The 15,935-nt window shown below is 37.1% G+C and overlaps 1 protein-coding gene across 1 annotated transcript; it reads right to left on the reverse strand.

Moving 5' to 3' along the window:
* Nucleotides 1-96: 96 nt before the first annotated feature.
* On the reverse strand, nucleotides 97-15,233 carry ACADM (acyl-CoA dehydrogenase medium chain). The gene is made up of 12 exons (XM_066555950.1): nucleotides 14,962-15,233; nucleotides 11,616-11,715; nucleotides 10,698-10,795; nucleotides 10,507-10,576; nucleotides 8,475-8,575; nucleotides 8,307-8,387; nucleotides 7,343-7,473; nucleotides 6,146-6,254; nucleotides 5,154-5,294; nucleotides 4,980-5,075; nucleotides 4,001-4,249; nucleotides 97-392 (listed from the first exon to the last, which is right to left on the reverse strand). The coding sequence occupies exons 1-12, from the start codon at nucleotides 14,983-14,985 to the stop codon at nucleotides 321-323; spliced, it is 1,272 nt and encodes a 423-aa protein (XP_066412047.1). The 5' UTR covers nucleotides 14,986-15,233; the 3' UTR covers nucleotides 97-320.
* Between the last annotated feature and the right edge of the window lie 702 nt (nucleotides 15,234-15,935).

Consider the following 15,935-nt stretch of genomic DNA (forward strand, 5'->3'; position numbering starts at 1 on the left):
GAAATACAGCTATCAATGTACTTCAGAAATAGTATTTTGGGTTAGTTGTCCAATGAAAGTGATATGACAAGCAAAATTAATACAAACAAACCACTCTTCTCTTAAAAATATTTTATTGAAATGCAGCATTGACTGTCAAAAATTATACTCTGATTATCTTATTTTATACTGAAAACAAAATCAGTGCTTAATAATGAATGGAATAAAAATATCATGAAGGAATTTTATCTCTTTTTAATTCTATTAAGAAACACACTAAAATCTTCTTCCATAAGAACGCAGAACACTACAGCAGCACCAGACACGCTTTATACATTTCTTTAAGCCTTAAATTTGCCAACATGTTCACGAGCTATGATCATCCTTTGAATCTGAGCAGTTCCCTCATAAATCTGAAAAGAAGAATTGCAATAATGTTACTGGTGATTTTTAAAAAGGTTTTAACAGGTATACATCTGTAAACCTGCAGGGCACTAATCCAGTGTAGATTAGGATGTGCAGGAAGACAGAAGAAAACAGAGGAAATTCCAGTGTGCTGGAGTAATTACAGTGGGCTAAATTAAATGTAAATCATACAAGATACTGAGAAAGTCTTGTTCTCTCAGGTGCTCCTATCTAAAGCCAGTAGGGCTCTCATGAAAATAGGTGACAACATTCCTCTTATTTAAGGAAGAAAATACATTATTTAGATTTTTCAAAGTAGGATCTGAAATCATGGGTAGAAGGGAAGAGATGACTTGTCCTTAAGTGTTTTCTTTAACTAGCCTTTCAAGGTCTGTTGTCTTTGATCCATTTATTTCCATTGCTTCTTGTTAACTAGTACTCTCTCCCACAGTTTTGTTTGTGGTTTTCTTTATTCTTGCATTTTCTTCTAGAAACAGCCTGCATCATCCCTCTCTTCTGTTTGTTTGCTGGCAGCAAAGTCAAAAATAGACAAAAAAGCACCTATGAAGTTCTAATGCCAAAGGAGGACATATGCTCCACAGGCATACTGCAATGTAATGCAAGGGCTGAGGCAACATAGTCTAGAGATTTTAATGTTCCAGCTCCCAGTTCTGCCAAAACTTGGTTTGGCAAAATGCTGGAAATCATGCAAATTCACTTCTAGGAATTATCTTTCCAGGAACCTTAAAGAGCATTTTAAAAATAAGAATCCTATCACCTGTGTTCACATTAGTGTTCTGGTTCAGTGCTCTGTTGATTCCCAAGGTGAATTCTCTGCTGCTGCTTACCCTGTGTTGATCCAGTCCACAGAGCAGACTGTGTTTTGTGAGTACTAGGTGCCTTCTGAAACCAACTGAAAGAGAAGCTCTGCTTTCTCTCTATACTAAACATTCACCAATCCCTAGAAAAGCCATAATGGTACAAGCCTACATCTGGACCCTAACAGCTGGATGCCTGTCAGGGACATACATTCCAAGGGACAAAACAGGCTTGCTATGAACTCAGCCTGCTCAAACTGCTCAGAGTGTAGCTGTCAGAGTCTCAGCAGCTGTTCCTGCAGTCTACCAAACTGCTCCTATTGCACTGAATTTGCACTTGCTGATGAACATAGCCGTGGAAATCAATCAAAGATATCACAGCTCACAATCTCATTAAGTAATTACAGGAAAGGTTTTGGTTTGTAAGCTGATGGAAATAGTTTCAAGACTCTCTGACAATTAACGAAAGGAAGTTTTCCAAATTTAAGAGTTTCCAAACCTAAGAGTTTCTACGAAAGTAGCCAAGATTTCTAGCCGGACAAAACTAGGGCACAGTAAGGACATGTAAAAATGTTATCAGTAAACACAATAAAAGGATTGTGTGGTACCAAAGAAGATCAAACATATGAAAGATAATTTGAAAAATCAAGATTTTCTGCATGCAATGTATGGCCAAAAGTGTATACCATCTGGAATTGAGCGGTAACACAGCAAAGCACAGTGAAGTGTAAGATATAATCAAGACACATGGACAAAATCATTGCAAGAAAAAACCCTTTCCTGAATTCTTTTGGGGATGAAATGGAACTGACAGTCATCAAAAATTTAATACAAAATCTGATTAATTACAAAAACAAACCTACTTAGCCATGCATTTGGATCACTGTAATGAAAAAACTATGTAATAATGGAATTTTGTCAAATCGGTCTCAATCAATCTGAGTTTCAACCCTTGCACCATCATTCTCTAAAAAAGCATGCAATTTGACAGGAAAAAAATCCCAATCGTAAATTTCAATTAGTCATTCATTTCCTCACTCACAGAAGTGAAGTTAGTTATAGGGACCTTTAGATACCAACATAGCAGTTGTCTTTCCTTAAACTGAGAAAAATAAATTCTTGGCTAGTGGCAATATTAGTTTGCATTTTGAAGTCAGCTGTAAGACAAATATTAACTGCCTAGAATCTTGGACTGACAGCTGTTATAGCTAACAATCATTAGAGGTCATGGTCTATGTGCATTTCTTGAAATCATCTACTTTGGTATGTTTTATCTAGACACAATTAGTGTCAGTGTTAGATGTCAATGAAGATTACTGGTTTTGCTGAATGAAATTAAAATAGTCTTGCTGAATTAAGAACTGCAGCACAGTATATGCCAATATACTAGTTACAACATGACATGGAATAATTTCTTGACAGTAACACTGCAGTAAAAACCTAGGGATTACAGCGAACTATGGGCTAAATATGAGTACAAAAGGGTCTTGTTAAAAAAGTGGATAATCACTCTAGTTTGTGTCACACTTCTGTTGATACAACACATGCAACGTAATCATTTTACATGTCATGGTACCAGCTAGGATAGGGTTAATAGCTTTTCTAGTAGCTATGTCCAGTGCTGTGTTTTGTGAGAATAGTGTTGGTAACACGTTCATGTTTCAGTTCTTGCTCTGTAGTGCTTACTGCAAATCCAGGACTTTCAGTTTCCTGTGATCTGCCAGTGAGGAGGTGCACAAAAAGCTGGAAGGGAGCATGGCCAGGAGTGCTGACCTGGAATGGCCAAAGGGGCATTTCATGTCAAAGAGAGTCACACCCAGTACATAAACTTAGGGGGAGTTGACCAGGAGGGTGCTGATTGCTGTGGGTGGATAGGGTAGGCATTGGTCACCAGGTGGTGAACAACTTTATTGTGCATCACTTGTTCTTCCTGGGTTCTATTCCTATCTGCCTCTCTCTTTTATTATTATAAGTTACTTTATTTCAATTATTAAACTTACTATTATTAAATTTATTTCAATTATTCTCAATGCATGAGATTTACCCTTTTTTTTTTTCCAAATTCTCTCCACCATCCCTCAGGAGCAGGGAGGAAGGAGAAGGGAGTGTGCAGCTTCCTTGTGTGGCAACTGTGTTGCCAACTGGGTTTAAACTACAACACCATGATACCCAATACTGTTGATACATCAGCCCCAGCATTCTACACAGTTTATAATACCAAAGTTTCAAACGGAAAGTTTAATGGAAAAGTAAAACAAAAACCCTAACCAAACAAAAAACACCTCTTCCCTCGTAAGTCGTTGGGGTAAGAAACTGCTTTAGTGTTCAGGCTAAGAAGACAGCTGAACTATAAAAAGACATCAGTCCGGGATACAGACAGATGGTCAAAAGTTTTGCATCTCTGGAGATTTTCAAGAATGGTATGATATGTAAACCACTTCTACTTACAGAATCCCAAAGCAAGCATTGGTATTTTGGTCAAGGTTTTCTCCCTAAGAGTTCAAAGACTTCAAAATTGACAGTCCAAGAATTGCAACGAGTTACCACATTGGGGAGGAAAAAAACCCAAAACCCACACAATATAATTTATTTCTCTTAAGCAGTTTCAGTTTTCATCAAGTGCAATGACTTTAGTATGAAGTAATTTCCTGATTTGAATCATTGTTTCTTTAAATTGAAGGATTACTGCTTTAATTCTCAAATTATTTTTTTAATATGTGCACATCATGATTTGAAGTAAGTAGCCATTACTTTATTCTGTATAAAATCTATGCTTTATCACTTTCTCTTTTACTTACCTGGTAGATTTTAGCATCTCTCATTAGTTTTTCTACAGGATATTCAGTATTAAATCCATTTCCTCCAAAAATCTGTACTGCATCTGTAGCTACTTGGTTTGCAATGTCACCAGCAAATGCCTTTGCAATGGAAGCATAGTAGGTATTCCTGCGACCGGCATCAACTTCCCAGGCAGCTCTCTGGTAAGCCATCCTAGCGAGTTCAACTTTCATTGCCATTTCAGCAAGCAAGAAAGACACTGCTTGGTGCTATGATGAAATAAACTAGGTTAATATTGCCTGCTTAAAATTCTATGACATGCAGGAAAGATAAAATCTTCTTAACGCAGTGATTTTTCTCAAAAAACTCAGTAAGTTGTACAAGAGAAGTTATACAGAACATGCATCACGCTTTCGTATAGGTATGTTGAATTATACTCTTAAGTTTTCAATATCCAAATCCATTTAGTCATAGGGATTAAATACTGATGAAACAAGAGTTGAAGTTGTTCTTTCCTATTTATTGGTATTTATCTTGTTGTTTATTCATATTTTTTCAGAACTGGTAAGCAGCATGATGGGCAATGTATTCTATTGGTATTCTAATGTATTCTAATACTATATATCTTGTTTCACATACCTCAGATGTTTTCTTCTTTCCTGAAAATCCCTCTTTATTAGTGCTGAAGAACTTAAGTATGCCCAGTTGGTATGTAAGTTCTGAGCTTTGGGGCAGAGTTTTCTTTCTGCTTTTCCTACTATCATTGATAAATTACCAAAAACTCTTGAAGTTACCACATAGCTAAGTTTACTTATAGTGCAACCTATATACTTGGAAACCACAAAATGGCTGAGGTATAATATAAAAACTAAGGAAATACAAATATAAATATAAATATATAAATATATAAATATATAAATATTAAGGAATAACCTTGAAAAATCAGTAGTAGTACATCTAGTGTGAAAACTTTTATGCATTGTCTGCCCCCACACTTACTTCAACAATTGGTTTCCCAAAGGTTTTTCTCTCCAAAGCGTATCTAGTAGCTTCATCGAGGGCTCTTTTTGCTAATCCAACAGCACCAGCTGCTACCTAAATTTAATACAGGGCAGAATAAAAAATCAGAAATGCCTGCTATATTTTATAACCTATTTTTTTTCTGATACTTACGGGTGGTCTGGTCTTATCAAAAGCTCCCATTGCGATTTTAAAGCCAGCTCCTTCAGCTATCAATACATTTTCTTTTGGGACTCTCACATCTTCAAAGACAATGCCTCTGGTATCTGAGCAGCGTTGACCCATATTCATTTCCTGAAGTGGGAAATTTACAGATGTGCTACTAATTTGGATTATTCAAAGGTACATTATGTTTTCATTTTTTTGTTGACTCAAAGCATAGTTTTTCTTCCCCAAAACACCTAATCTAAAAATTACCACGTGCAAGACAAATACTAGTTTTGTATTTGCAGACCAGCATGCCCTTAACTTGTCTAAGCTGGGCAGCTTACTTTCTCCTTAATATGAAATTAGTTCTGTTCTTCTAGTTCAACTATCTTTTAGATGCAAGTGGAAAAAGGAAAGAATCTAATATGCAGGAAGTACAGGTATACTACAAGTGAATAAATAAATGAGCTTTTCAAGTTTTCAGATTTCTTGACTAATGTTCCACCATTCAGTTTTACCTACTATTAAAAATAGTAATTTTTGTAAAGAGAGAAGTAGCATCAATATCTCTAAGGCCTCTTCTTTGACCAGCACTAGCTAAAATTAAAACTCACTAGGTATGTATTTGCGGTCAAAATTGTCCAGCTTGCTTCTTATTTTTTCAAGGCATACTACTTCTCATTTATTGGCACCTGCCAATATAGTCATTCTCAAAGACTCTTTGCAGACGTTCAAAGTAGTCATCTTACTTTAGACCACTCTGAATAATTCCTTTTCTGAATTAATAGCTTTAAAATAATGTTTCATGCATAGTTCCACTATGTTTTGAAATTTAAAAGATAAGCATACATAAGCACATAAGCATACATAAGTACATAAGCATATGAGACTGTTCAGTTGTGTAACAGTCTCTTTTCTTTAGTGGTACATTTGTTTTATTGTTGGTTTAGAACTGAACAACAGTTCCTGGCTTGTCAAACAAGAAATACAGTCTTCACCTTTCTTCCAATTTGTATCCCTGGGCTATCTGCTTCCACAATGAATCCAGTAAAGGCTTTGCTTGCAGGAGCTTTTGGATCTGGATTTGTACGTGCTAGCAAAAAATACCTAGTGTAAAACAAAGTAGATGGATGCAGTTTATCTTCACAATTAACAAGATATATTTATCTAGCACTTTAAACACTTTTATGTGCATTTCTACCATATAATAAATTTTGTCTGTGAGTTAACAGCCTTTCTTTCTCGCCCATCCTGAAAATAAAATAAGAGGGAGCAAGAAAGTAGAAGTTTTAAGATTCAATATTTCATAAAGTTACTCAGATCAACATGCAAATAAATATTCCCTACCTTTTCCATGTATTGTAAGTCTTTATGATATCAACAGCTTCCCATATAGTACAAAAGAAACCTATTCATAGCATGTACATAAAAATTAATGCTTAGGACATAATTTCTGGATGTAAAAGTTATAATCTGACTTCAAAGATCTTGATTTTATTTTTCTAAGTGTAAGTTGTAAATAAGTATTTCTCTTAAAAATTAAACAGCTGTAAATCATTTCTATGGTATTCAGTAAGGTCAAAAGAAATCTGATAGATTGTCTTTGGTGGGTCTGCCTGCAACAAGAAAATAACTAGAAAATTCCATTTTTGGTATATAAAGTTTCTTCCACTTGAATTCAGGGAAATTTCTGTGTTGTGAATCAGTGTGATGTAAGACATGATTTAAGAGGTTTACATTGTAAAAGCACGCTCCAGACAACACAAGCCATATCTGCAATCTTTGACAGATGGAAAATGTCTGCTTTTCAGAGAATAAAAAGTAACACTACAATCTAACAGCATTGCTAGCTTCACTAGCAGTCAGAGGTGTTTCTAGAATAACATTTCAAATCACATTTAATTTTGATAGCCGAAAGATTCAAGAAGCTATTATTGAGTGTGGAGTCATAATGTCATCACTCATTTTTCTTTTTAGGCTTTGCATAGCACTCAAGACTGCATTTGTATATGCTATCCTGATAGCTATCCTCACAAACTGGGCAGAGATTAAAATGTAGTCTGCTGAAACACAGAGAACATTCAGATTTGTGTCTGAAGGATAGGTTTTTAAAGGATTGGTCTTTAAAGAATTTAACTGAGGTTGGAGGGGTGGGGTAAAGACACGGCATAGAACTATGACACCAGTTAACATACCAGTTTGCTTTCCCCCCATTTGTGATCCACATCTTCTGACCATTAATAACATATTCATCTCCTTTCTTCTCAGCCTTTGTTTTTATACCAGCCACATCAGAGCCTGCTCCAGGCTCTGTTACACAGTAAGCCTAAAAAAAATTAAGATGCAAATTCTTGCGGAATAAAAGTTCTATCTTTAGTCAACTACAAATTCATGCAGATTATGTGCATCAAACTAACTGTCGAAGGTTTAAGTGAACTGCATGGTAATATCCAAACACCAAATAAACAAAACTCCCCAATAAAACCCCAAAACAACCCTACACATGGCCCCCTCCCCCCTGCAAACAGCTGGCTGAGTAAGGGTAAATTTTCTTTATAAATCCATATTAATACATAAAATTGGCTTTTAAACAAACAGAAACATTCTGTAATCCTTAAGTTACTACTTCCAGGATTCAAAAATTCTGATGTGAAAGCTGAGGATCTTTAAAGTCTGAAAATAGGAGCACTGAGTCGTTCAATGTAGGAGATTTAGTTGTAAATTGATATACATTGCACACGAATCTTTACTTCTTTCTACATAACAAGTACTATTAATGTAATATTTGAGATCACAAATCAAGTGTCATTCCCATCCAAGTTGAGGGTCTCTTTACATAAACCTTGTATTTTTCTTAAACATCTACAACCCTTCTTGAAAGGGAAAAAACCCCTATTATTTTTGGTAAGTGACTTAGGATGAGGATCATTTAATATCTTCTGTTTACTTACTGGATGTATCTCATTAGGTATTTGCTACCTTTCAGTAAATGTCACTGTTTACATATAAATCAAAGAGGGTTAAGTTGTGAGTACATATAAGTGTTCAGGGGAAAAAAAATCGCAAAAAAAGGAATTTAAAAAAAAGGAGTAATACAATTAATGTGGTTTAGAAACATTCTGCATGTATAGCATTCTGCAGTATAGCAGTCATACTTACACACATCATTGGTTCTTCTGTCATTCTTCCTAAGTATTTTTTCTGCTGATGCTCATTTCCCGCAATGATAACTGGCATTTGCTGAAAAAAAAATATTTAGACCGTTAATCTGGCTCTTTCAAGGGCAGAGATTATAGTTTAAGGGATGTAAGAAAAGACAGAACTTACCCCTAGGGAGTTTGCTTCAATGGCGGTTTGAACCCCTGTACATCCGTAAGCTAACTCTTCTGTAATAAGGCACGCTTCAAAACTGCCAAGGCCAAGGCCACCTATGGTCGAAGTATTTAAGTTACTCAAGGGGATTTAAATTATAATGTATTCATACTAATGATTTACACAACATACTTATGGAAGTGTCATATTCCATATAAATTTGATTGTGTACTGTGTTTGGTTAGGCATTCTCACACAAGCCTTTTAAATAAATCTTCATCAGAAGAGTAACGGGCGATTTGAAAATTACATGTCATGTGTCCAGAGTTATCGTTTGATTAATGTGGGACAACTTGCACAAAGTGGCAAGAATGTACCATTCACATTTTTTTACTACTGTACATTCAAGAATTAAGAGTTCCTAGGAAGCAGAGAAAGGGCCCGAGCCAAAAGCTTTTGGGAACAAAAAAGTGTCCATATTAGTAGACAACCAACACAGTAATCTGTTTCTGACAGAAGCCAACATTATGGGAAACTGGCCAACACTACAAGTACAATAACAACTACCTCAAAAATATTTTCCTGAACTTTCAGGTGACTTCCTCGGTCAAAGAAATAATTCTCTTTGGTATCTTTGTTATGCCAACCCCTGACAGACATCTGTTATATGAATTTATCCAGTGTCTATTTGAATCTATGTCAAATTTTAGCACCTATATCCTACAGGGGCAATAAGTTGCAAATTAACTCCACACTGCATGCAGAACCATTTCCTTTTACTTGTTTTGAATCTAGCATCTGCTGACATAATTTGATGCCTTCTAGTTATATTGAAAGGGACAGTATACCATCAATCCCTTTTCACACTCTCCCATGACACTAACATTTTAGTAATTTCTCCTATAGAGTTTACATCTCACATAGAAGATAAAACTTCTATATTCATTGTTACCCTGTTAGAAACCTTCTCCATTTCCCTAATACTCTCTTGAGATGGAAGGATCTGACTATATAATGAATTAAAGAAGCAAGTGCAATTTGCATTCAGGAGGCAGTGTAATTATGCCTTCTTCTTTTTAATTCATTCCCTTAAGAGTCCCTCTTGACCTTAGATTTTACAGTTTTGACCACTTCTGAGCATTATGCTCATGTTCACAGGATCCAAAGATGTCTTTTCTGAGAGGCAGTATCTAGTGCACAGCATACCTTTCCTCTGTGAAGTTCAGATTGATTCTTTCCCTTCACATGTGCATTGCCTTTTCTTTTTGGAATCACATTGCCATTTTAACTCTCATTCTCTTCTGTGACCTTTTCCCGCAGCTGTCTGAACCAGATCATCTTTTCTATGCCGAATAACTAAGTATTATCAGCAAACTCTATCACCTTTGCATTTATGCCCTTCTCTGTTTATTTATAGACATCCCAAATAGCACAAGACCTAGCAAGGCTGTGCTGCTAATTTTGCCAGTATGAAACCTGATGATCTTTAAAACTTATTTTGGAAGTTCAGGCATTCTCTATCCCCTGCTCACACATTTATTAGCTACTTCAGAGAACTTCAATGATTTTATGAGGCATGAGTTCCTTTCACTAAAACCCTTCTCTAGCATATCATGTTTGTCAGTATCACTCATACAGCTTATGAGTCAGGACTCTGCTGTACTTCACTTAATCTAAACTGAAAACTGTCCTTCTGGAATAAACTCTTGAATTGCTCCAGCCTGTGACAGAGACTAGAACAAAACATGACCTTCTAATTTCTCTGCCTAATCAGCTGACATTGCACCAGGGGAACATTAAGCAGCTGTAATCACAGTAGAAAAATCTGGTCATAAATTACTAAACCATAATCTGCCTAATTTGTCTCCTGATTACACCCACACCTAGTACCACTCTTGTAAGTGTCAACTTGCCTACTGATTAAATTTAGATTATTCAAGTATGCAACCAATAATGCGACAGTACAGAATCCATAATTACACATAGGAATCTCATCTAATGTCTTTTCATTGTTTCATTTTACAGATTAAAAAGAATGTTTACTTACCACAGCTTTCTGGTATGTGTGAATTCATAAGACCAAGCTCCCAAGCTCGCTTTATAAGTGGAACAGGATACTGAAACAGACATGGTAAAATCACCTTCTGATTCATCACAACCAAAACTTTAAATTTTATGCAGGTTAAGATAAAAGTCTGTTTTCCCCCAATTTTTACCTTACACTATGGTAGAATTTACCTCTCCAGTTTTGTCATATTGTGCAGCAACAGGAATAATTTCCTCCACAGCAAATTTACGAGCAGTAGCTTGAAACTCTTTCTGTTCATCAGTAAGTTCTATTTTAAAAAAGAGAAAAAGATCATAAATCCTCTGCTGTCTTTTATTTTGCCAATTGTCAAGACTATGATAAAAAAGAAAACAAGAGCATCCTTCCAGGATAACCCAAGCTACCACTATTTGGGGCTCTCCAGGAAGCAAAAATGTTCAGGTTCCTCTTCCTCCTGGGAGAAAACTTCTATTGTTCTCTGATCAACCCTTACATGCACTTACTTATTTCTGATGAAATTATCCACAAAATATTGAAAACGAAGCAGAGAGGACTGTGTAACATAAAATGTATTACCAAAAGAAATAAGAAGAATGCTGTGCTAATTAAAAGCATAAAAATACAGAGGTTGCCCAAAGATCCTGACTCTTCAATTTCAAACATCTAGCTCTGATCCTCTAAATTTGCTTGTGTATATATATATATATATATATATATTATATATAATATGCCAAGAAGAAGATAAATTTCTTTTTTTACATTTCTTGATAACCAAGTTCAACTATGACTACATTTAGGTAGTGTAACATTGAAAACAGCAATATGAGGTAAGTATTCAAAGCTAAAACACTCCGCAATAAAAAAAAAACTTATCATAGACATGAGTTAAAAAAAGAAGAAAATCTTAAGAACACTACAAACATATCTGCCTTGCCTCAGTTAAGGATAAAATTACTTTGTTTTTCAAACTATTTTTTTACTAGAAATATATTTAGAACAAACACCTTCATTTTAAAATCATGGTGAACTACAATACAGGATATGATTTCTTTTTAACTCTGCAATTTTCCCATTATTGTTACATTTCTTTCAAAAACGGTACTACTTACCAAAGCTAAAGCCAGCTCCAGGTTTGCCTACATGTAAGTTTTGAGCAGGTTTACTAGAATAGGACCTCCATCCATGCCCTGTGATGGTTTGAAGCATTTGCTAGAGAGGAAAAGAACATAAGGTGTAAGATCTTTACAGCTCAAGCCTCCTAAAGCTACTAACCTATCTGCAGCCCAACTTTGGACTCCCTCTCTAGAAACTGTGTCACATCAAGTAAAAACAATTACTACGGTGATAAAAGAATTACTGGCTACATTGTGTTTTCCTCCTGTGGCAAGCAGCACTTACATGAACTGGCACCTCTACCAAGAATCTCAGGCTTTAACAGGACGAAGGATGAGTGAACTGCTGCATGGACTTTTAAGTATTGTGCAATTGAGTATTTAAAAAATATTAAGTATAATTAAAATTTATGTTCACAGAGACACAACAATATATATTTCTTTCATTTATACACACACTCAAACTTCATTTTCTGGCCCTCTAGTGAATATCCTCTTACTCAATGCTTACCTACATTCAGATTTAGCAAGATTTTAAAAACAACCTACCTATTAGCCAATATATCAGAATATTTTGATAATATCCTACACTAATCTCTGCTTTCTTTTAATAGCTGCTGCCACTGACACTTGGTGATTATTATTGTCCTCCAACAGGAGAGACAGCTGACTATCTGAAGTTTATTTTTCCTCCTAATACTTACCACAAATTCATTCTTTTTCATTGTAAATACTTTCTCTGCTTTTTCAAGTTTAGAGCCCCAAATATTGTTGCTACAGGTATTTTCATAATGTCTTAATACTGTGCAAAAACATGTCTGAATTTGTTTTAAGAGGATGGTTTACTCTCTTCAAGAGCTATGAATCTCTGAAATGTTTGAAAACTAGTAAAAAATATGAAATTGGATAATTTTTTGGGATGACCCAAATCAATATTGCAAAACCAGATTTGCCTGAACACTAAGGAAAGGCTTCTTCTTGATTTTCTTCTGTGAAAATGTAGACTTCTTTTTTTTAATTGTGATCAGAGCAGTCACTTACTTCCTAGCTTAAAAAAAAATAATTTCTGATAGTAATGCAAAAAATATCACAGAAATTTTACTGGGAACTCTAGAAGACAAGGACATTGCAGAAGGTTACACAGCTGGGGAGGCAACAAGTACCTTCAGAAAAGTTATAGTAGATAAACTGTGCTCTTAATAATAATGCTATATGATAGACGGTTATAACACAGCACAAGAAGCACGATGAATACTGCCAATAATAGGTATCAACACAGTGAAAAAAGTATTTCCAGAGGATACTGAAAACATCTATAAAGTTCAAAGGTGAAGAAATGCAGAAGGAACACTTCTAGGCAGGGAAGAGGGAGAGGCTATGACATATTTGCATACTGTGCTGGTAATGTCAATTTATTAATAATTCAGGATTGCATTTTGCTGTAGGCAATATATTATTAATTTCAAGTTTTTAGAAACAATAGACATTGCAAAAGAGTATCTTGCTAAGTTTTCTGTTACTGCTACCTCTCATATTAAAAGCCAAAACAATACCACAAAAATCTAGATAGACCTTGATTCTTCAGAATTATTTATGCCTTATTTTATCTGGAAAAAAGACAAGATGAGATTGAAAAAAAGTTAGATGATTGAAATTTTTTTTCTTCTCTTTTTTTAAGGAGCAGCTCTTGATAGACTAATGCATAGTTTTGCCACCGAAAGGTTTTGTCTACACTTGGAAAAGTGGATTCAAACTAATGCTGAAAGTGATACCCTATATGAAAGAAGCTGTAAAATTTAAACCGGTGAAATTATGTCTATTGTGGTATAGTATGCAAGGTAACACTGAAGATTACTCTGGAAAAACTCAACAATACCCCCACAAAGAAATATGGACAGATGGGACTCATACCTGGAAGCTGCATGACTGATCAGATGACAAAGGATGAGGGTTTGCTACATGTAAAAATTTGGATAACCATCTGCCTGCTTGTCAACTTTCCCATTGCTTAACTCTGAGGAACAGTTGGATTCAGTGACAAACTACTGCTAGTGATGTTCAGATACAACTCCTACTGCATTTCCTTGCACTACTGTATAAATTCTGTCGCAATTACAAATACGATCATCAGTGTAGCGAGACTAACACTGGAACAATGTGCTGCCGGGAAAAGGGTATGACAAGGCTACTCACAGAAGTGATGCAATCTCTTTATTACCTTGGTGACAAAAGAACTATAGAACCTGTTTGAAAAGATGCACGTCACAGAAAACGGTGGGACAACAATAAGCTAAGGGTCGCTAAACTTGATTCTGCCTCATGTATCTCAGGGCAGAAAGGAAAAGAATTATCAAGAGCAGTTTGTTGCAGGGGTAACATGTCAGGAGGCTGAACTTGAAATAATAATTTCCTCCTTATGGGCTTCCTTTGCCTAAAACATTACTTTTGAGCCACAATATACCAACTTCAGATGGAGACTTCTTCCCTCACTGACTTCCCTCACTCTCACAGCAACACTTACGACCTGCAGCCAAGCTGCATCAATTTAGGGCAAACTAACACTGCTACTAGGAGGCTGTGAAGGGCCTTTCAAGTAATTTAGACTCATGAATGCCTCTGGAAATGAATTCCTTCTGGGAATCCAGAAAAAGGCATGTGCAATGCTAAATGAGTTTTGAATAGTTTTAATTTTCTAGTTTGAAGCTGTAAGGTTATTGGTGGTTCAATACAGTAGGAAGTTTGTACTTTAGAAAACCAACTATTATATTTCTCACATATTTTTTTAAATTAACATACGTAGCACAGCTACGTATGCTAAAGGAAATGCATTGGATAAAATACCCTGAACTCTAATCCCGGTGTTTTGAAGCCGTCTCCACCGTTAAATGGAGAGGTGCCAAACACACTTAGCACGACGCGGCCTTTGCCACATGAGGAACCCCAGGGCTGTGCAGTATCACCACTGAAGAACATCAAATGGCAATACCCATTCGAACCGTGAGGATTACGGCCATAAACTCGGGTAATACTACGAGGCAGGAAAAGCAGCACAGCGGATGGATTCCAGCCCCGCCAGCTCGCCAGCTCTTCCCACCGGGGTAGCCCCTATGCCTGCAGCTGTCCGGACAGTCAAGGCGGGTGGAACGCGGGCTGGCCCTGCCTCTTCCGCCCTTCGCCCTCTGCGATCCCGCCGCCCTTCCCCGCCGCCCGGGCTCCCGGGGCCGCTAGCACCGGCAGCGCCTCGGTTCGCTCCGGTCCGGTCTGGTCTGGTCTGGTCCATTCCGTCCCGTGCCTCTCCCTGGGTCTTGTGTCCCCCGAGCGTTCACCCGCCCTGGCCGCTCACCCGCGTCGCCCTCAGCGCAGCCATCTCGGCGGGAGAGTCCGGCAGCCGCAGCAGCTTCGGCGGGGCGGTGCTCGGGCGGCCGGGGCGGTGCCACGCGGGCCCGCCCGTTGGGCCGAGGCGCTGGGGTAGCCCTGGACTCGACCGCCCCCCCTCGGCTTGCTCTGCTCCTGCGAGGAGAGTCTCTGGAGAGTTCCTATTCCTCCCCTCGCTCGTGGGAGGAGCGCCGTGCCCCGTGACCGGGCCGCCCCGTCCGTTGGCCCGAGCACGGCTAGTGTTCGTGCCCCGGGTTGCGCTGCTTCGCTGCCTGTTTGCTGAGTGTCCTAGGCTGCTTCCAATCACCTACATCATTCACCTGTTAGCAGAAAAGCCCGCGTAAGCAGTTTTACTGTAATTTGTGCCTCAGGGAATCATAAACTCATATTTCGGAGGTGTGCCAGGAACTAGAGAGTGACTGGGCCTGGCGCACGGGAGTTTTAACTATCAACTGTGTTGATAGTTACATAAAATGTGCTTCTAAATGCTCTTAATTCCAGTTGTATTTTAAAGGAAAAGCAACGCTTTTGGAAATTATCTGTGGTGAATAAAATATATGGTCTTGAATAGTACTGTTTCACTGTTTCACAGCAGTGTTATTTAGGGGTTTATTAAAAAAAGGATACCAAGAAAAATGGAAGCCATTGATTTCTCTGTGACTTCCTTATTTGGTGTGAAATTTCAACAAAATTAACAAAATAAAGTATTTTTCTGGAAGCTGGATTTTTAATAACATTTTATTTTGCATAATAATACAAAATAGTATGCAACATATATTTTTGTGTCATTATTGCCTTTTTATATTTGGCTCTTAGTTGCTTGTTTTGTTTCTGACAGTTGACAGTATTGATTTTGTGGTTAATACAAAAGAAACAGTTTGATAGAAAACTAGCCATATAAAAGTTATTTACAGACATATTTATCAGTTGTCTGAAAGGAGA

The sequence above is a fragment of the Molothrus aeneus genome, chromosome 9, assembly GCF_037042795.1.
Source record: "Molothrus aeneus isolate 106 chromosome 9, BPBGC_Maene_1.0, whole genome shotgun sequence".
NCBI classification, from domain to species: domain Eukaryota; kingdom Metazoa; phylum Chordata; class Aves; order Passeriformes; family Icteridae; genus Molothrus; species Molothrus aeneus.

Coding starts and splice junctions, on each gene's coding strand:
- ACADM (XM_066555950.1), bottom strand. CDS start 14,985: ATGGCTGCGCTGAGGGCGACGCGG. Junction 10,796..11,615: donor TGGAGCTGGCTTTAGCTTTG/GTAAGTAGTACC, acceptor TTTTTAAAATAG/AACTTACTGATGAACAGAAA. Junction 7,474..8,306: donor CAGAAGAACCAATGATGTGT/GTAAGTATGACT, acceptor AATTTTTTTTAG/GCTTACTGTGTAACAGAGCC.